The sequence below is a fragment of the Xenopus tropicalis genome, chromosome 8 (genome assembly GCF_000004195.4).
Source record: "Xenopus tropicalis strain Nigerian chromosome 8, UCB_Xtro_10.0, whole genome shotgun sequence".
Taxonomy (NCBI): domain Eukaryota; kingdom Metazoa; phylum Chordata; class Amphibia; order Anura; family Pipidae; genus Xenopus; species Xenopus tropicalis.
In genome coordinates, this window is record NC_030684.2 from 9,942,313 (window position 1) to 9,963,724 (window position 21,412).

Sequence of the window (21,412 nt, forward strand, 5' to 3'; positions counted from 1 at the left end):
TTTATTCTGCAGAAAGCTTTACCATACCTGAGTAACGAGCCCTAGAAGCTCCCTTTGTTTGTTTAGGATTGCGGCTGCCATTTTAGCTTGGTCTTTGTAGCTTCTGTGCTGTAGTTATAGCCATTGGAAGCTCAGATCACACATTCCCCAGGGAGGGGGGGAATGAGTTCTTATGCATTCTTATGGGAGGGGGGAGGGAGAGAGGAGAGAACTGAGCAGTCTCGTACCCCAAACCTGAAGAAGCCCTAAAAGAGAGGAAGTCTGATACCCAAGAACATGTTTACAAAAAAGGAGACAAGAAATCATGTGTTCCTTTTGATAGAGGACTCTGTGAGTGATTATGGCTGTATTTACATATACCTTTCTGATAAAGCTTACTTAGTTTTTACCTTTCCTTCTCCTTTAAGCTGCGACTGATTTATACACTTTCATAATTGCCCCAACAATAAAGATAAAATCACACCAATTACCATCGCCAGTCACCTTGTACTTGATCCCAACTAAAATATAATTACCCCTTACTGGGGGCAGAACAGCCCTATTGGGTTTATTTAATGGTTAAATGATTCCCTTTTCTCTGTAATAATAAAACAGTACCTGTACTTGATCCCAACTAAGATATAATTACCCCTTATTGGGGCAGAACAGCCCTATTGGGTTTATTTAATGGTTAAATGATTCCCCTTTCTCTGTAATAATAAAACAGTACCTGTACTTGATCCCAACTAAGATATAATTACCCCTTATTGGGGGCAGAACAGCCCTATTGGGTTTATTTAATGGTTAAATGATTTCCTTTTCTCTGTAATAATAAAACAGTACCTGTACTTGATCCCAACTAAGATATAATTACCCCTTATTGGGGGCAGAACAGCCCTATTGGGTTTATTTAATGGTTAAATGATTCCCTTTTCTCTGTAATAATAAAACAGTACCTGTACTTGATCCCAACTAAGATATAATTACCCCTTATTGGGGGCAGAACAATCTTAGTGGGTTTAATTAATGTTTTTTCAATTAAACCCACTAAGGTTTTTTAGTAGACAAAATATGGAGATCCAAATTACATGAAGACCCCTTATCTGGAAAACCCCAGGTCCCGAGCATTCTATACACAAATGCAGATCCACGCCTCTTCACACCAGTACAGCAGTTTACATACAAGAGCCAGCCTTGCTGTATATTTCAGATTATTGCTCAGATTAATGGCACGTTAGTAAGGTGGGTACTTCTTTTCTCCAAAACAGCTTGATAAGTAGCAGGACAATTCCGCATATAGAGATGTTCCACCAACGTGTTGCTTCCTGGAACCATTACCCTACGCTCGCCACGGTTAGCGTAATTAAAGAGATGCAAAGCGTAAGACTCATTAAAAGGTGGGTCCGCTTTCCATACTTCAAAGAACTTCATCCAGTATCGACACTCTATCGGATAGAATCGTCGAGGGTTTAAGAACGAGACGTTTCCACACTTAAGATCTTCGTCGCCCTTGAACGGAGGAATATCACAATAAAATTGCTTAAGGACTCTAGTGAAGAGGGCTGGTCCTTGATGCCCCCAAATTGCTCCATTATAATTCTTGACAAAGTCTTCCATGCATGTCCAAGTGAAGTCTCTATGAGAGTCAAAGCCAAAAACCCCATTGCTGGAGATCTGAGAGCTCTCGGCAACTAGGAAGTTTTTCTCCGGAACAGGCCGTAATGATATAATATCAGTGTCCATATAAAGGCCGCCATATTTATACATCAGAGCCAACCTGGAGGCATCTGAGCTGACGTGGGTCCAGTGAACTTCTTTCACAGGATTAACCTAAATATAGAATTAATACACAGTTAATGGGAACACAAGTACAGGTCCATAATCTTTAGAGTTCAGTATATGATATTGTTATCCAATCACATCAGTCTCTTACAGTCTAATATTCATTCAATACAGAAGGGTCAATGTCATCAGGAGCCAATACACTTGGCCGTATGTTCTGGTAGCGTGGAAGGAATTCTGAGTGCTTGGAAGGAACCCACAAAAGCACACACAAGAGATACCATGTTCTTGCCTATAACCCAGGACCCCAATATACCAAGGCAGGAATGCTAACCAATAAGCTTCCATGTTGGACAATCATTTATTTGGGTCTTATATACAGAAACCCATAATTTGTAAGCTCTATACTGTGGCTTGTAGCTCAAGTGATCTCCAAAAACTCCTTATGCCAAGACTTTCAGACAATATATCCAATAGTAGGAGGAAAATTAGTTGGAAGGTGGAGAGCTACTAGGGGCCTCTTTGGAGACCCTCTTTACTGCTAAACAGGTGACCTAAGGCTTGTAAAGAAGCCCAGAACATAAGGTATAGCTCAAAATACAGGGTGTAGCCTTCTTATGAAGCTTTTGTTTGTCTCAGAAGGGTGAAAATGCCCTTCTGGATGCACAAGAAGTAGACTTTAAAGCTTCTCAGCTGTTGAAGAGGCATCCAACCCTTTCATGAAACTGTCAGTCAGTATATACTACTCTTGGAAAGCATTTCTGTACAGCTCTAACTGTACAAAATCCACCTCTCAGATGGTAGGAATTACAAAAAATATAAAAGGTGCATTAAGATACATACCTTTTGATACCAAGGCAGAAGGGGTGTATCGCTAAGCAAGGTCTCCATTCGCAGAGGGAAGAGGTAGATATTGTAATAAGGTGCAAGGGTCGGGAAACTGTTCAGTGCTTGGGTGTGTTCTTCTGCTGAGTTTATATCAGGTAACCCCTTCATGAAGAAAGCCACGGGCTTGTCAGGGTTAATACGGGCTGCCGACTCAACTGCACATAACACTAAGGAGGGTGGGTCCATCCGGTCTGTGGTCTCTAAAAAGAAAATGCCATTTCCCGGGGATAAGATGTCGTCTGGAGTGAACTTTGCATGGAAGAAAAACGGTATGAACTTGACAACCGTCTCTCTGTTAGCGGTCTTATAGACAAAGCCAGTAAGGGCGAGGCACAGTAAAACTGAAATTATCTTTACTTTCGTAGACATGGCTTGTGGAGACCACACTGGAAGAGAGAACAGAAGAATGTATTGGCAAAGGAATCCAAGGATTTGTAATATTTAATTTACACTATAATGACAGTTGCTTGTCAGGTACTTATATTGGTTACACAATAATTCTTCTTCTTGTTATGAGCAAATAAGGTTTTATCTGGCCTTTCTTTCTCCTTAGACCAGTGATCCCCAACCAGTGGCTCGGGGGTAATATGTCGCTTACCAACCCCTTGGATGTTGCTCCCAGTGACCTCAAAGTAGGTGCCACTGTTACATTTCTGGCTTGGAGACAAGTTTTGGAAGCCCACAGTTTTACCCCAAGTAGAGCCTCCTTCAGGCCAGCAGTCCCCATGGGGCTACCAAACAGCCAATCACAGCCCTTATTTGGCACCCCCAAAGAACGTTTTTCTTGCTTGTGTGGCTCACCAACACTTTTTACATCAGTGTGTGGCTCACAAGCAAAAAAGGTTGGGGATCCCTGATTCTACGGATTTGGATTTAGTTGAGCCAGGCGCTTGGATTTGTCCAAATCTGAATCTTGCTAAAAAGGCCAAATCCTGAACTGGATCCTGTATTTGGTGCATTTCAGTTTTTTTCGTGATTGCGTTTGTCTGTCAGAATCTGAATTTGTCTGTCAGGATAGAGTCCTCTATCAAAAGAAACACAGGATTTCTTTTCTCCTATTTTGTAAACATGTTCTGAGGTATCTGACTTCCTCTCTCAGAAAAATCCTTCATTCCCGGGAACAGAGTCGGCACAGTTCTCTCCCCTCTCCTGCTCCCCCCTCCCATAAGAATTCATAAAACTCACTCCCCCCTCCCTTAGGAATGTGTGATCTGAGCTATAAGCTAGAGCTGTAGCAGGAAGCTATGAAGACCAAGCTAAAATGGCAGCTGCAATCTGAAACAAACAGAGGGAGCTTCTAGAGGTCTTTACTCAGGTATGGTAAAGCTTTCTGCACAATAAATACAGCATTCTAGGTGGCACTAATGTGCTCTCAATCATATATTAATTATATACTAATGGCTCTCAATCATATATTGTCTGCCCCGCCTCTATGCCGCAGGCAAAACTAATCTCAGTTACTAAACTTGTCCATCATGGCCGACCTGACATAACTATGGTGTCTATTAGATCCCTATCTTCCCATTCTCATTTTCTCAGAAGTGAGGCTTGTGTTGCGGCTCCAATTCTGAAAGGAGAGTAGAGGAGCTGTAACTTGAACTGCCCATACCCAATGCATCAAAACACATGGCAAACACTCAAATAAACTGAAACTTTGACACCAGAGGATTATGGTCATGAATAAAAAATGATCCTTGACAACAACAGGCCATGAAAACAGTGGGTGTCTTAGGGAAAAAATGGCAACTATTTATTATTGGAGCAATATAAGGGTCCTATCCAGGTCCGGGTTTGCAAATTGGGTGCCCCTAGGCCCCCGTCTCGGGGCATTGCCCCGCCCCCCTGTCTCAGCACATTGCCCCGCCCCCTCCCCTTCTTGCATGAACAAATTTCTTTTGTACCAAGCACTGGGGATCGGTGCGCAGGTCGCTTGCATTTCCCCAGTGCTCCGGACCCAATTTACAGGCCACCCCTGAAGTCCCACCACTAGTGGTTTGCTATTGGTGGATTGTTTTGTGAAATGGGCAACAAAATTTGCCGCAGAGAACATTTTTTGTGGTTTCCACCAAAATGAAATGGGACAGATACGCTAATCACTACCTGCCACCCTAGGCCCGGCCCTTTGTGACCTCTCTTCAAATCTGGGCCTGGTCCTGTCAAATTCGGCCACACTATGGTCAGTTTTGGTGGGAGTCAGTTAAACTGTCTGGAGTGTTGGAAGAACCAGTGCCTTTGGGCTCGAGCAATCATAATTGAAACCTCATGTGAGCTTGCTAAGTCACACTGGGTTTCGAGCCCGACCGACTAAACTTCCTAAATATAATCATTAATTATGCACTGTTTCCGAAATAATCACGTTACTCTTCATTATTATTATATACAGCAACCGGTCTCTTTACATTCTCTCTTTATGCAGAGAGTCGGGGTCGGATTTTGATTGACATATACAGTGGTGTGAAAAACTATTTGCCCCCTTCCTGATTTCTTATTCTTTTACATGTTTGTCACACAAAATGTTTCTGATCATCAAACACATTTAACTATTAGTCAAAGATAACACAAGTAAACACAAAATGCAGTTTTTAAATGAGGGTTTTTATTATTTAGGGAGAAAAAAAATCCAAACCTACATGGCCCTGTGTGAAAAAGTAATTGCCCCCTGAACCTAATAACTGGTTGGGCCACCCTTAGCAGCAATAACTGCAATCAAGCGTTTGCGATAACTTGCAATGAGTCTTTTACAGCGCTCTGGAGGAATTTTGGCCCACTCATCTTTGCAGAATTGTTGTAATTCAGCTTTATTTGAGGGTTTTCTAGCATGAACCGCCTTTTTAAGGTCATGCCACAACATCTCAATAGGATTCAGGTCAGGACTTTGACTAGGCCACTCCAAAGTCTTCATTTTGTTTTTCTTCAGCCATTCAGAGGTGGATTTGCTGGTGTGTTTTGGGTCATTGTCCTGCTGCAGCACCCAAGATCGCTTCAGCTTGAGTTGACAGATGGCCGGACATTCTCCTTCAGGATTTTTTGGTAGACAGTAGAATTCATGGTTCCATCTATCACAGCAAGCCTTCCAGGTCCTGATGCAGCAAAACAACCCCAGACCATCACACTACCACCACCATATTTTACTGTTGGTATGATGTTCTTTTTCTGAAATGCTGTGTTACTTTTACGCCAGATATAACGGGACACGCACCTTCCAAAAAGTTCAACTTTTGTCTCTACGGTCCACAAGGTATTTTCCCAAAAGTCTTGGCAATCACTGAGATGTTTTTAGCAAAATTGAGATGAGCCATAATGTTCTTTTTGCTTAAAAGTGGTTTGCGCCTTGGAAATCTGCCATGCAGGCCGTTTTTGCCCAGTCTCTTTCTTATGGTGGAGTCGTGAACACTGACCTTAATTGAGGCAAGTGAGGCCTGCAGTTCTTTAGATGTTGTCCTGGGGTCTTTTGTGGCCTCTCGGATGAGTTGTCTCTGCGCTCTTGGGGTAATTTTGGTCGGCCGGCCACTCCTGGGAAGGTTCACCACTGTTCCATGTTTTTGCCATTTGTGGATAATGGCTCTCACTGTGGTTCGCTGGAGTCCCAAAGCTTTAGAAATGGCTTTATAACCTTTACCAGACTGATAGATCTCAATTACTTTTGTTCTCATTTGTTCCTCAATTTCTTTGGATCTTGGCATGATGTGTAGCTTTTGAGGTGCTTTTGGGCTACTTCTCTGTGTCAGGTAGCTCCTATTTAAGTGATTTCTTGATTGAAACAGGTGTGGCAGTAATCAGGCCTGGGGGTGACTACGGAAATTGAACTTGGGTGTGATAAACCACAGTTAAGTTATTTTTTAACAAGGGGGGCAATCACTTTTTCACACAGGGCCATGTAGATTTGGAGTTTTTTTTCTCCCTTAATAACGTAAACCTTCATTTAAAAACTGCATTTTGTGTTCAATTATGTTATCTTTGACTAATAGTTAACGGTTTTTGATGAGCAGAAACATTTAAGTGTGACAAACATGCAAAAGAATACGAAATCAGGAAGGGGGCAAATAGTTTTTCACACCACTGTAGGTCTAATACACCTTTTGGGAAGGGGGCGGCTCCCTTTTCTAGCAGATGCATTAGAGATCACTCAAATAACTGATTCCAGCAGAAAGGAAACCTAACAATATAACTGACTCCGGCACAAATCCTGCAGGTAGAAAGAGAGAGAGAGTATTTCTGTCAGAGTTGGTTATTTGGAAAGAATGAGTTCTAATACATCTTCTAGACCCCCCCAGTACAGGAAATACAGAAATACTCTCAGTGGGACATCAAGTCCGCCTCAATGAAAGAAAGGCAACGGACACAGGCCAACTCCATGGTACTCCATGGTGACTTCTTATATCCTTATATTTTGGAATAGGTGGTACATTACTCCCTATATCTTTTTTATACAACAATGTAGGCATATCCTAGTTCATTTGCTCATCATCAGTTTGCCTACATTAATCCACTAGTGCTTTCTGATCATTTGGCCACTTGACTTAAGGTGACCCTACTTAGGGGCTGATTTACTAACCCACGAATCCGACCCGAATTGGAAAAGTTCCGACTTGAAAACGAACATTTTGCGACTTTTTCGTATGTTTTGCGATTTTTTCGGATTCTGTACGAATTTTTCGTTACCAATACGATTTTTGCGTAAAAACGCGAGTTTTTCGTATCCATTACGAAAGTTGCATAAAAAGTTGCGCATTTTTCGTAGCGTTAAAACTTACGCGAAAAGTTTCGCATTTTTCGTAGCGTTAAAACTTAACACTACGAAAAATGCGCAACTTTTCGCGTAAGTTTTAACGCTACGAAAAATGCGCAACTTTTTACGCAACTTTCGTAATGTTTAGGAAAACTCGCGTTTTTACGCAAAAATCGTATTGGTAACGAAAAATTCGTAAAGAATCCGAAAAAATCGCAAAACATATGAAAAAATCGCAAAATACCGATCATTACGAAAAAAACGCAATCGAACTCCATTCGACCCGTTCGTGGGTAAGTAAATCAGCCCCTTAGACTGATCATACTTGGACTTGGCCACTCCAGATTGAGTCAGCAACTTATTAGCCAGGGAATGGGACCAAAATGACTGAACTGTGGAAGCTGCTTGTTTCGAAGAATGTCTTACATTTACTAAATGTCTGCGTGGGAAAAGTCGCAAAAATTCCGAATTTTCCAACTTGTTGCACGAAAACCGGGTCGGACTGGGTTGCCCGGGCAATAGGAAAAAACCTTGTGGGCCCCCTGCGGCCCAGACCCAATCTCTGTCGCCGCTCCTATGGAGTGGCCAAGTCCAAGTATGATCAGTAGTGATGAGCGAATCTGTTCCGTTTCGCTTCGCCGAAAAATTTGCAAATCTTTCAAAAGATCCGCGAAACAGTGAAAAATTCGCAAAATGGCGAAAATGTTGTGCGGTAAAAATGAATTGTCGCCCGCAGCTACTCTTTTGTCGCCCGCGGCTATTATTTTATCTCGCGGCTACTCTTTTGTTGCCCACGGCTATTATTTTTTCACCCGCGGCTATTATTTTGTCGCGCGGCTACTCTTTTGTCACCAGCGGCTATTATTTAGTCACACAGCTATTCTTTTGACGCCCGCGACTATTCTTTTTTGACGGCAGCGACAATTTTTGGACGTGCGGCGAATTTTTCCGCTGCAAATTTTTTCATCTGTTTTGCAAAACAATCCGCCAATGGCGAAACGCCACGAATCGCCGCAAATCCATGCCTGGCGAATCATTTCGCCCATCACTAATGATCAGTCTAAGTGGGGTCACCTTAAGTCAAGTGGCCAAATGGTCAGAAAGCACTAGTGGATTAATGTAGGCAAACTGCGTCTCGTTTCTTACCTTATTTGTTTGTTTTTTTACTTACCGCATTGTTATCTATCTAACATTTGTCATGTTTTTTATTTTAAATTCAAACAAACTCATTTCCACGAAACAAATAAGGTAAGAAACGAGAATATTCTCCACTGTGAAGTTTCTACGCCCTCAGCCATTATGTTCTCTTTCTGTTGTAGATAATTCCGCTGACGTTATTACTGGATTATGAATGGTTAGTAAATTCTATAGGTGTGGGGTTCAACGCTATAGGCAAACAGTGAATTTGAAGCGAGTATCTGTGTTTTCATACATTGAATTCATATATTGAATGGACAATGTTGCCACTGCTATTAGGTTACCAACTATGTATCCATTACCTTTCTGTTTCCCTCGCTTTAACTCCCCATTTTGTGCCGATTCTATTCATTTTGTCTTTCTTTAAAAACAGCTTTTCTCTTGAACTAAAGGACAAAAGAAGATCAGATGTAAGGAAAGCCCATCACAAAGGCCAATGTCAATCTGCCTTATGAACTTTTATTCATCTTCTTTGTGACTTGTTTTTAAATTATGGTCTGGAATCCAACCAATCAGAAGTTTTTTTTTTTCAAACATGTGACCAGTAATTGCTGCTTGTCCCCTCTCTTTTGTACAGTATACGGAATAAGATAGAAAATGTTGCACCTTGGATACTACCCCTTGGAGGACTGGCATAATATCTAACTCAGTAGGGGCACTAGTGTTGTGTGCGGGCCGGCCCAAAACCCATGGGACACATGGGTCAGATGCAGGGTCGGACTGGGCCACGAGGAGACCGGGAAAATACCCGGTGGGCCCTGGCCTTGTTGGGCGCCAGTGGCCCAGATCCAACCTTATTGGCGTTTCCTCTGGCCTCCAATGTCCTCCACTGATGCGTTTCACATAAGCGCGTTCAGGGGAGGATGTCATACAGTTAGGGGGGCCCTGCGGGGGACGCAGCCGGAGGAAGCACTTTGGGGGGTGCGGGGCCCCTGGGATGGCAGCCCCGGTGGACCCCGCATCTCCTAGTCTGACCCTGGTCAGATGGATATTCGCACAGCAACTGGGGGAGGCAGGGCCCAGTGGAAAACCCAAGCAAAGGGCCCACTCTCCATGAGTACCAGCACCAGCGGAGATAATTATCGCTCAATGCATTCGGCCCCCAAGCCCTCCACTGCTGCACCACACAGCCTGCCAATGTGCTTGGGCTGGTGCCCAATGGTGACTCTGGAGCTCTTCCTTCTGCCCTCTCCACCCACAACCATGCAGTGCCTGGCATCTGTCTCCAGCACCATCTGTCTCCACACCATAAGTGTGCGTCTGCCCTACCCCAAGGGGTCTATAAATAGAGATGAACTGCCCGGTTGGGCTGGGTGTGGTCTGACTTTTTGTTGACCCACAAATGACTAGTGGCAACCACAAGCTGTAAGGTCTACCCCCTTTTGCAGTCTCCTACCATTGCCTTACTTTCACATCTAATGACACATAGGCATTGCTCAGTGCATCCCAATGCCCTTAGAGTGTTGCCTAACTCAGCAGTGCTTTACTCAAAGGGCTAGCCGAAGGTCTCTGTGGTCCAAAATGACCTGTGACCCGGCTGCAAGTGCAGAAACCCATGTGCAAAGTGCACAAAATGGCCGTTGGTCCCCACCAACAACACCCAATCTCATATTGCTTGTGCGGCTGAGTTGGAAACAACCCTCCAATAAAGCTTTTCCCTGGTAACGCTTCTGTTTAACTAGAAAGTCTGCTCTTATAATGCAGAGACAGCCCTGCCCAGAACGGTATAAACTGCTATAGTATAAAAGGGGTAACTAACGCTCCCTTGATACCATTGCAGTGTGTTTTATACTTTGTAATATCGTATGTTATTTACATTTCTCTAACAAAGAAGCAGTCTTTATACAGATGGCAACGGTTATTCTCCTTGCCGTTGGCTAATACCAGCCATTCTCCAAAAAGAATGTAACAAACTTCACAATAGAATGCACATCATCGTGCTACCTTTCCAGTTTGCACAAGAGGTATCCTGCTTATAGTCTTTAACCCCCCAATGTCCAACACGCAAGGTCCAACACGGCTACTAAACTCCAGAAAATCCCCTGCCATAGACAATACTGAGAATTGCCTCTGCTAAAACACACGTAGAGATGATTATCAGTAAATGATCAGCATTGTTTATTTTAGTAGCCACGACAAGTTGCTGCTACTAGTAGCTCTGTGTGTCTTCACCCTAAAGGGTTACAAATTCTAAGGAACTAATAGGCGCAGTTGCGGAAAAAAAAAGACCTGTGCCCGAGCCATGTATTCACAAGAGTTGGGTAAGGGAAGGCATGAAGGCATCCCCCATCCTGCCCATCCATTGCTAGTTGCAGAGCCAGGCTCCAGAAATAAGTGGCCCACAATAAATGACCCCTCTTGTCAATACAACCTATTTGTATCTTTTTATCTGCCAACTCTCCAGCCATATGTTCATATTATAGCGACTAATTTCCCTCAAATCTTGAGTGAATTCACACCCACCCCGGCCATCAAACAGGACTTGCCATTATGAGAAAGCACAAAGATCCACATTGGGTTAAAGTACGTCCATCTTATTACATGTAGTGGTCCAATTAACTCACATACAGCACGTTCGAGGGCCAGATTAAATTAGAATAACAATGTCATACAGTGAAATCTATGGAGCTCTACTGGGGGCCATAAAAATCCTTTGGAGAGCCACATCCAGCCCTCGGGCAGATAGTCATTAACTTGAATGGAAAAAAATATGATCATTGACTTGCAGATTTGGTCAGGAACCAATTTTCTCAATTTTGAGGCATTTCTGGCCAAACCAACCTGTCCCTTGGAAGATTCCATTAAAGTGAATAATAGGCTTAATGGACTGTTACTGTAGACCAGGGGTCCCCAACCTTTTTTACTCGGGAGCCACAGTCATGTAAAAAGACTTGGGGAGCAACACAAGCACCATAAATGTTCATGGAGGAGCCAAATAAGGGCTGTGATTGGCTATTAGGGGCCTCTATGCACCCTATCAGCTTACAGGGGGCTTTATTTGGTATGAAATCTTGTTTTTATTCAACCAAAACTTGCCCCCAAGTCAGGAATTCAAAAATAACTACCTGGTTTGGGGGCACTGAGAGCAACATCCAAGGGGTTGGGGAGCAACATGTTGCCCCTGAGCCACTGGTTGGGGATCCGTGCCGTAAGTGTTACTATGTAATGATCTCATATCATGTCTTTGCATCAGATAAATACAGAAAGCTAACTGTCCCCTTGGGCAACAAAGAGGAGCAGAAACATTTAACAGATTTACATCTATTATGATAGACAATGAATTTATATCTGACATATCTGTTGGTAAAATACAAATTCCACCATTTTTTCCCAGTGGCGTTTTGATCCATTGTTGTAGTTACATGATCTAGACACTCCCATATAATGACCCTGGGGCAATATCAAGGTGGTATGTAGTGTAGACAACACAAAGGGAATCTGCAGGGTGTAGGACTTAATCCTTTTTACTGGATTTTTATCAAATATTTTGTGTTCTTTCGTTTCATGATTGAATCGTTCAGGTTTACCTAGAAAAACAATATATATGAAACAAAATACCTATGAATTACAGTACAGTCTTGTGAGAGAATAAATACCCCCCCAGGGCAATCTTTGACTTATATTTGATATTTAACAAAAGCACGAACGAAAAACATAAAAACCATGACTTTCCTGTTTTGTTGCACATAAACTGAGACTTTTTTGAATTGTCCCACAAAAGCCACCATCGAAAACACCTGAAAACTTCTAAAAACTAGAAAGCAAAGAAAGATCTTCTAGTTTAAAAGGGACATCTGCCATTGACTTCTACATGATCTTGACAGGTTTTAGATGGCGTCTTTTTGCATTTGGATTTGTTGTGGGTTTGACTTCCATGACAAAACCGTATTTTTGCGTCAAAATCCCAAACCCAAAATCGAACATTAATAGATGGCCCCCCCTTAAAATCAGGTGCAGCAGATCAGGTCCAAATGATTAGAGAGGATCTTGGTGGAACCTCAGCCTCAACACTTAGTTTGGTTGTTCTTTGTTGTGGAAATGTGGGGTATCGTCATATGTAGACTGAAAGAGGTAATTTTAAACTGCCATCTTGCCATGGCCAAGCCATCCTATCAAGTTCAGAAGAGAGCAGAACTGAAGATTCTAAAAGAAGTTTCTAAAAATCCCAGAGGGTCTAGAGGGACCTCTTGCCACTACTGATGTCAAAGTGCCTCAGTCTACCATTATTAAGAGGGTGCCCAAGCTAGATCAACAGGGAAGGCAGGAATAAACATTTGCCATCTAGAAGGTACATCAGAGCAAGAATAAGGTTTGCAGATGAACACCTGGAAGGCAGTGATAGCCACAGGGTCATTTGGCCACAGTACCAGAAGAGATATATGCTGAAGACCACAAATGCCATTTTACCAGAAGAAGTGATACCAGCTGTAAATCATGGTGATGAAAAGGTTATGGTTTGGAGTTGCTTTGCTGCATTAGAGAAGGAAGGGACCTTTTGACTTCTACATCAGTGGTTCTCAACCTGTTGGTCAGGACCCTTTGGGGGTGGAACGACCCTTTCACAGGGGCTGCCTAAGACCATCGGAAAACCCATATTTCTGATGGTCTTGGGAATAATTTTATGGTTGGGGGTCACCACAACACGAGGAACTGTATTAAAGGGTCACGGCATTAGGAAGGTTGAGAACCACTGTTCTACATGATCTCAGCAAGTTTTAGCTGGTAAATTGTTGTATTCTGATTCTTAGCCTTTTGGACGCATAGTCAATCTAAAAAAAAAAATCACCACTTTTTTTTTGCGACTTATAGTAAATGGTCCCCTTTGGTGTCAAGAAGATATTTTTCCCCTCTAAAGCAAATAGGAGAGGCTTCAGATAGGGCTTTTTGCCTTTCTCTGGATCAACTAGCAGTTAGGCAGGTTATATATAGGCATTATGGTTGAACGTGATGGGTGTATGTCTTTTTTCAGCCTAACTTACTATGTTACTATGTAAATACCATATGTTTCCCTAGCAAAATAACATTCCATTCATAGATTCATAGATTTTTTTTCTGGGTTTTTCCCCATATTCTATCTTGGTTTTAGTCCTTAACACTTATGAGCATTGTTTTTTCTTCTGTGTATTTCCCTGTTATATGTTGCACGCACACTTGCGCACACAAGTCTTTTGAAGAGGATCAGGTTGTAAGTGGTGGGGTGTAGTGATGTGCAGGTCAGGAAAAATCAACCTGCACCCAACCCTAACCCACAAAATGTCTTTCTGTACGTTACTTCTGCACGCGCCTTACGTTCCAAAACAGGGAAACCTGGGGAGCAGAGGAAGAGCGTACTTCCCCAGTCTAACTGGCACCCAACCTGAACCCACAATAGTCACCCAAATTTCAACCCTAATTTAATGGTTAACCCACAGGTCCCGCATCAAACCGCACATCATAAGTGGGGTGGCATTTGGGTATGATGGATATCAGTGCTTTATTGGGTCTCATAACTGGCTAATGGGTTACAAACTTCATTTGGTAGAAGTTTAGCCCTCAGATTAAGTGGTTGTGAGTGTTAGATCATTTGTGTTTCTGTAAATCAAGGTCATAAAGTGTTGGCCCTGACTATTGATAATCTCCAATAACAATATGTCGTACAGCAATTGCTTGAGTTTGTACTCAGCACATTTAATGTAACATACACTTAGGGGGTGATTTATCATCGGTCAAGTTTGATTTCTTTTCTCGATTTCAGTTTTTTGGTGCTTAAAAAACTTGAATTCGAGTTATGTTTCTAAAAATTGAATGTCTTGTATTTATTAAGCGCAAAAACTAGTGATGAGCGAATCTGTTCCGTTTCGCCGAAAAATTTGCGAATCTTTCAAAAGATCCGCAAAATGGGTAAAATTTCGCGAAATAGCGCAAAATGTTGTGCAACAAAAAAATTGTCGCCCGCGGCTATTCTTTTGTCGCGCGGCTATTCTTTTGACGCCCGTGACTATTCTTTTTTGACGCGGGCGACTTTTCTTTTTTGACGCCGGCGACAATTTTTGGACGTGCGCCAAATTTTTCCGTGGTCAATTTTTTCATCTGTTTCGCGAAACGCGGAAATTCACCGCAAATCCATGCCTGGCGAAACATTTCGCCCATCACTAGCAAAAACCCCAAAAACTTGAATGTAAAACTTTGCCATCTAAAAGCTTGGGAGTTTCTATAGAAGTCATGGGAGTTGTCCTAGGCAAAGTCAAGCCATATGTTTAGTCGAGTACACAAGTTACTTTTATTCACACTAGTTTACCACTTTAATAAATAAGTGAGAATTTGATATGCGAGTTTAATCGATTTGGTAAAAACAAACTCGAATTCACGACTTTGAAAATTGATAAATAAGCCCCTTATTTGTGTGGTTTCATTGTCCACTTTCTCTAATGAATTATTACCCTAGTAACAGGGTATGGTAGTATGATACATAAAGTCTGTATCTAGTGTTACAAAACAATTATATATATAAGAAGTACTGCAAATGAATATGTTTATAATACATTTTAACCCTGTATTATACATTGCTCTAGTGTAGAAAGAATTGTTCAATTCCTTAATCCCCATTGATAGCATGGCAGGTAGCATTTTAGAGGGGTGTTATTGCTCAGCAATGCTCAAAGCTGTTGAATATGTTCTGCCCAACCCAAATGACTTTGACATAAAACTATCTTATTATAGGTTATGTTGTACTTTACTCAGGCCCAGATTTGTGGCGAGGCCACAAAGGCCCGGGCCTAGGGCGGCACAAGCATAGGGGCGGCATGCCGCCCCGCCGCAGGCAAATTTTAACATTTTGCTCCCATACGGAGCAATGGGGAACTCTCCCCACAGCTCCGTATGGGAGCTTCAACTTTGGCGCTTGCACATGCGCGTTCGCTCGGCGGGCGGGGGAAGGGGGGCTTCACGTAAGCGTATTGGCGCGGCGGGGGGGGGATAGGGGGCGCCAAATGGGGGCGGCCTCGGGGCGGCCCCACTACAAATCCGGCGCTGACTTTACTTGCGTGTTTGATTTTTTTCTTTTGCTGTGTATGTCGGACTCTCTGTTTAACTTTATCATTCCAGACTAATCAAAGAAACAAGTTTAAGTAAATAATATGACATTCATTTTGAAATATTTTCTCTCTCTTCTCTTACACACACGCTATTCTACCTGCCTATACACCCAAGTACTCACCTTCAACAGTATTAAAAAATGTTTAATGTAAATGCTACCAAATCAGATCTAATTAATATGCAAATAAAAATGTGAAAAAATACAGAATTTAACAAATGTATTTGCACGTAAATTTGATCTCATTTTCAAAATGCGAAAATTAAAAAAAAAAAGTTTCAATTTATGTTTAGGCAAATAGGCAAATAAAATAAAAATGATTGAAAGAAAAAAAGATCAAATGTATGGAAATTTGCAAATTATATAAAATATAAAAAGTTAAATATATTATTTAACAAATATCTCAATTGCATATCAATTTGATCAAACTGGCAAAAACCAAATAGAAATTATTGTAAAGGAAATCAAATCAAATTTATGTTTGTATTGCATTAGAAAATAAGCCAATCCAATAAAAATGATTGAGAAAGATCAAATGTTAAAAAAAATTCATTTGCTTATTTATAAAAAGGTAATGCTACCAAATGAAATGAAGTTTATAAGATGAAAAATATTCTTTAATAAATTTGATCTAATTTACAAAACTCAAATAAAAATGAAATGAAAAAAAAATCAAATGTATATTTGCATTTGCTTATGTGTAAATAGGCAGTGCTACCGAATTAGATCATATTTAGAAAACGAAATACACTATTTAATGAATTTCTTAATTGCATATCAATGTGATCTCATTTACAAAAATCAAATAAAAATTATTGTAAAGGAAATTTACGTTTTTGTAAATAAGCAAATCCAATAAAGATGATTGAGAAAGATCAAATGTATGTTTTCATTTGCTTATTTATAAATAAGTAATGCTATTAAATAAAATAAAGTTTATAATTTATAAAATTAAAAACATTCTTTAATAAATTTTATCTAATTTCCACAACTCAAATAAAAATGAATGAAAAATAGATCAAATGTATGTTTGCATTTGCTTATGTGTAAATAGGTAATGCTGCCAAATTAGATCATATTTAGAAAACGAAATACAAATTTCTTAATTACATATGAATTTAATCTAATTAGCAAAAATCAATTAAAAAAATGATTGTAAAGGAAAGAAAGATCAAATGATTGTTGCTGTAAATAAACAAATCCAGTAAAAATGATTGAAAGGGAAATATCAAATGTATCTTTCATTTGCTTATTTATAAATAGGCAATGCTACCAAATTAAATAAAATGTATAAAATGAAAAACATTCTTTTACAAATTTCTTACTTACTTTCTTATGAATTTGATCTAATTTCCAAAAACCAAAAATCAATAAAAAAATAGATCAAATGTATGTCTGAATTTACTTATTGGTAAATAGGTAATGCTGCCAAATTAAATCATATTTAGAAAATGAAATACATTTTTTAACAAATTTCTTAATTGCATATGAATTTGATCTAATTAGTAAAAAATCAAATAACATTTTTTTGTAAAGCAAGGAAAGATCAAATGATTGTTGGTGTATATAAAAAAATCCAGTAAAAATGATTGAAATAGAAACATCAAATATATCTTTCATTTACTTATTAATAAATAGGCAATGCTACCAAATTAAATAAAATGTATAACATGAAAAATATAATTTAACAAACTTCTTACTTACTTTCTTATGAATTTGATCTAATTAGCAAAAATTAATTAAAAAAACGATTGTAAAGGAAAGAAAGATCAAATGATTGTTGGTGTAAATAAACAAATCCAGTAAAAATAATTGAATTGGAAATATCAAATGTATCTTTCATTTGCTTATTTATAAATAGGCAATGCTACCAAATTAAATAAAATGTATAACATGAAAAACATTCTTTAACAAATACTTTCTTATGAATTTGATCTAATTTCCAAAAACAAAAAAATCAATGAAAAATAGATCAAATGTATGTTGGCATTTACTTATTGGTAACTAGGCATTGCTACCAAATTAGATTTAGAAAACTAAATCAATTCTTTAGGATATATTACTATTTGATCTAATTTGCAAAACTCAAAAATGATTGGAAAAGAAGGAAATGTTACATTTGTATTTTCATTTGCTTACTTAAAAAAATAGGAAATGCTACCAAATTAAATAAAATGTATAAAATGAAAAACATTCCTTAACAAATTTCTTACTTACTTTCTTATGAATTTGATCTAATTTCCAAAAACGAAAAAAAAAATCAATGAAAAAATAGATCAAATGTATGTTGGCATTTACTTATTGGTAACTAGCCAATGCTGCCAAATGAGATCACATTTAGAAAACAAAATCAATTCTTTTAGAAATATTACAATTTGATCTAATTTGCCAAACTCAAAAATGATTGGAAAAAAAGAAAGGTTACATTTGTATATTTATAAATAGGCAATGCTACCAAATTAAATAAAATGTATAAAATGAAAAACATTCTTTAACAAATTTCTTACTTACTTTCTCATGAATTTGATCTAATTTCCAAAAAAAAAAAATGAATGAAAAAATAGATCAAATGTTTGTATTTACTTTGTATTTACTTATTGATCTAATTTGCAAAACTCAAAAATGATTGGAAAAGAAGGAAAGCGTACATTTTTATTTTCATTTGCTTATTTGTAAAAAAAAATGAATTTTCTTTTTGCTGTACTGGGGAAACTATTCAGTAAAATATCAAAAATTGGTGCAAATTGCAAGACAAAATCTTATAATATCATCAGTAACTTGATCTCATACCTGGTTATATCGAGTATAACGTTGGATAATTTCCAGATTACCAGTCCCACAAGGAAAGCACAAAGTGTTTGAGGCGTTTCTATTTCTCTCTATGGAGACTACCCTTTATACCTCGATTACTGATACCCATATATAGCCAATGGTTGTACGTCATTCTTGTGGGAGGAGCAATGTTTGCCCATAAAGTCGAATGTAATGCGATTTAAGAGCTCAGAACAAACGTTGTTTTTCACCCTTCCATTGTCCGTGACTTTCATTGTTTACTGCAATGGCAAAATGATCAAGAAGAATAAAACAAGTGTATGGGAAAATGAACAAGTGGGAAGCAGGAAGTTAAAAACATCACATTTCATTCTTCCAATGATCTAGTGTCTTCTTCATCTGTAGGAGCTCTAGGCATAATGCAGATCATGACATGTGATATTTCTGAACTATACCTCTGAAGATGCACATTGTAGTTTCATATTACTGGTATTGCAAGAAGTATACCACGCAGTATTCCAAGAAAAGGAAAATTAAAGGGGGACTCCGGCTCCCGAACCAAAATTTGTTGAAGAGCCCGACACAACACAGAAACCCTAATCTGTTTCTTCAATAAGTATAAATAAATACCATTTTTATATGCTGCAAAACAGTTCTTCTCTTTCTGCCTCATTTGAAATACTGGTAGGGGAGAAGGGACTAAAACATTGATGTTACAAAATGTAACAACTTCTCCATGGCTTACAGACAGCATGTAGGAACTACATAACCCACAATGCATTGCACTGTGATGTTCCTCTCCTTATTGTCAATATGTGTGCAGGGGATTGTGGGATTGGGAAGATTCAAGCTGAGAACAGTCAACTACTGTTAAATTTGATTAAAGTCTCAAAGTAGCCAGCCAGATCAGCAGGGGAACAGGGGGCGGGGCTTAGGGAACTGTTCCAAACCATATTATTACATTACATGAAAAGGCTGCGTATTTTTAAACTGATGTATATTGCAACGTTGATTGAAATTATAATCAAGTTGTGTTTGGGTGGAGTTTCCTTCCAGGGATTCATTGTTATATAGTTAAGTTGGGTTACAAAAAAGACCAAAGTCCATCAAGTTCAACCCTTTCAAGTAAATCCAGAACACACGTAGACCTATACTGATCTATACACTCACATACATAAACCATATATACCAACATCAATACTAATTGTAGATTTCCTTCTGTTTTTTTGTACATATGAGGAGCATCTCTTCCCACCCAGGTCCAAGAACACCAGAAAATATCCATTTTATTTCTTCTGTGGTGACCACATTGGTCCCCCATCCAGTGGGACTGTTTACCTCGATGATGGACTGTTCTTATTTACAATTATCATTAATACATTTTAGCATTGGCCAGTAATACATTTTAGTCTTGAGTGAGAGGGAACACTGGGGGTCAATGATAATTGAATGTCTACCTAGAAACTCATTAGGCACTGAGTACTAGTCTGAGTACTAGTTGAGGTGTGAATCTTTAGTAGTAGAGTCAGACAGGTTTGATTTTATAAGACAGACATGCCTGACTTATTTGTCATAGAAAAAATGAACACACCTCGTTTGTGGCAGACCTGTTATGTAAAGGGGAAATTCACCATAAATAAACTTTTACGTTGCAACACAGTAATATTCTAAAAACAATTTGAAACTGGTCTTCGTTCTATTTTTCTTGTGGCTTTGGAATATTTTACATTTTTTTACTGTGAAGGCGGAAGGTTTCTGGTTGCTAGGAAATAATTAACCTAGCAACCTGACAACAGTCCGGAAATCAGAATATGTATTAAATTAAGGAATAGAAAGAACTAACAATAACACGGGGAGGCCCATTCTCATTTTAGTGGTTTTAGAAACCACGAAAAAAAAAAACCATAAGGGAAAAAAATGCCAAAAAAGAACACGAAAACCACAATGTTTACATATAGTTGCACAGACGAAAACATAAAAAACCCCCCAAAACCCTCTAACACCATGAAGCAAAGAAAGATCTTTAAGTTGTAAAGAAGACACTTGCTATTGACTTCTACATGATCTTGACAGCTTTTAGATGAAACGTTCTTTTGGATTTGCCGCAGTATTGACACATAAGAACGGTGAAAAACATACGAATCGTGAAAAAATCAAATTGTAGTAAATGGCCCCTTAAAATTCAAGCCTCACTTTGTTTTTGGGGGTGCAGATAGCATGTTCAATTGCTGGGCAGAGAAGGAAGGCTAATAAGTTGAAAACCATAAACAAGACCAATGGAAACGTTGTTTAGAATAGGCCCTTCTTACTAAATATGCATATATAGGTGAATTTCTTCACCCCATATGCAATAAGGATTGTAGCTTTACATTAAGGTTGGGTATGTAGGAAAATATAGGACGTTGCAATAATGTCTTCTTCAGAAACAGTGGGCAACTTAAATCAGTATCTGCATATATATCCATGTTTATTTCAGTTTCTTAATCCTCAGACTGGTACATAGCTCCAAAGCATCATTTCCAATGCTGAGCTCAGGATTCTGCTCCTGCTTTCCTGTTGTGCCGCATCATCCAAACTTCTGTGGCCATCTGTGCCCTTTTGGAGATACATTTCCACTCCACGTAGGCAGAGAGAAGGTGTAGGCAAGTTTTCTTGCTTGTAAAATAAAAATCTGCTACCAATGAACTCCGGAGATTGCAGAGAGTTTACCATTTCTTTGCTCGAGTCGTCCAAAAGGTTTTTTGATCCATCTAACAGTGCAGAGCTCTTGTTACTCTACCCGATTGTGCTTGAGGGACTTTCTTTGCTATCTAGTACTGATGGCTCCGGTGACATTGGAGAAACATATAGGCACAGCCTCCTCATTGTCAATAACTTGCTAAAGATAACTGAGCATAAAGCAACTGAAACTCTAGGAATGTATCAGGTATTTTCCAGGCATTTTGTTGCCTGCAGCAGCGGAGCTGATGAAAGACAGCATCTGGTTGTGCTCT

The 21,412-nt window shown here is 39.4% G+C and overlaps 1 protein-coding gene across 1 annotated transcript; it reads right to left on the bottom strand.

The window, feature by feature from the left end:
* Positions 1–1,044: 1,044 nt before the first annotated feature.
* Positions 1,045–18,914, bottom strand: LOC100497191 (alpha-1,4-N-acetylglucosaminyltransferase). The gene is made up of 3 exons (XM_002941920.4): positions 18,438–18,914; positions 2,605–3,035; positions 1,045–1,809 (listed from the first exon to the last, which is right to left on the bottom strand). The coding sequence occupies exons 2-3, from the start codon at positions 3,016–3,018 to the stop codon at positions 1,198–1,200; spliced, it is 1,026 nt and encodes a 341-aa protein (XP_002941966.3). The 5' UTR covers positions 3,019–3,035; positions 18,438–18,914; the 3' UTR covers positions 1,045–1,197.
* Positions 18,915–21,412: the final 2,498 nt, after the last annotated feature.

What these genes read in the sequence shown, in the direction of transcription:
- LOC100497191 (XM_002941920.4), bottom strand. Translation starts at nt 3,018, where the DNA reads ATGTCTACGAAAGTAAAGATAATTTCAGTTTTACTGTGCCTCGCCCTT. An exon ending in TTCTGCCTTGGTATCAAAAG is followed by an intron (nt 1,810 to 2,604) that starts GTATGTATCTTA and finishes TTCTATATTTAG; the next exon opens with GTTAATCCTGTGAAAGAAGT.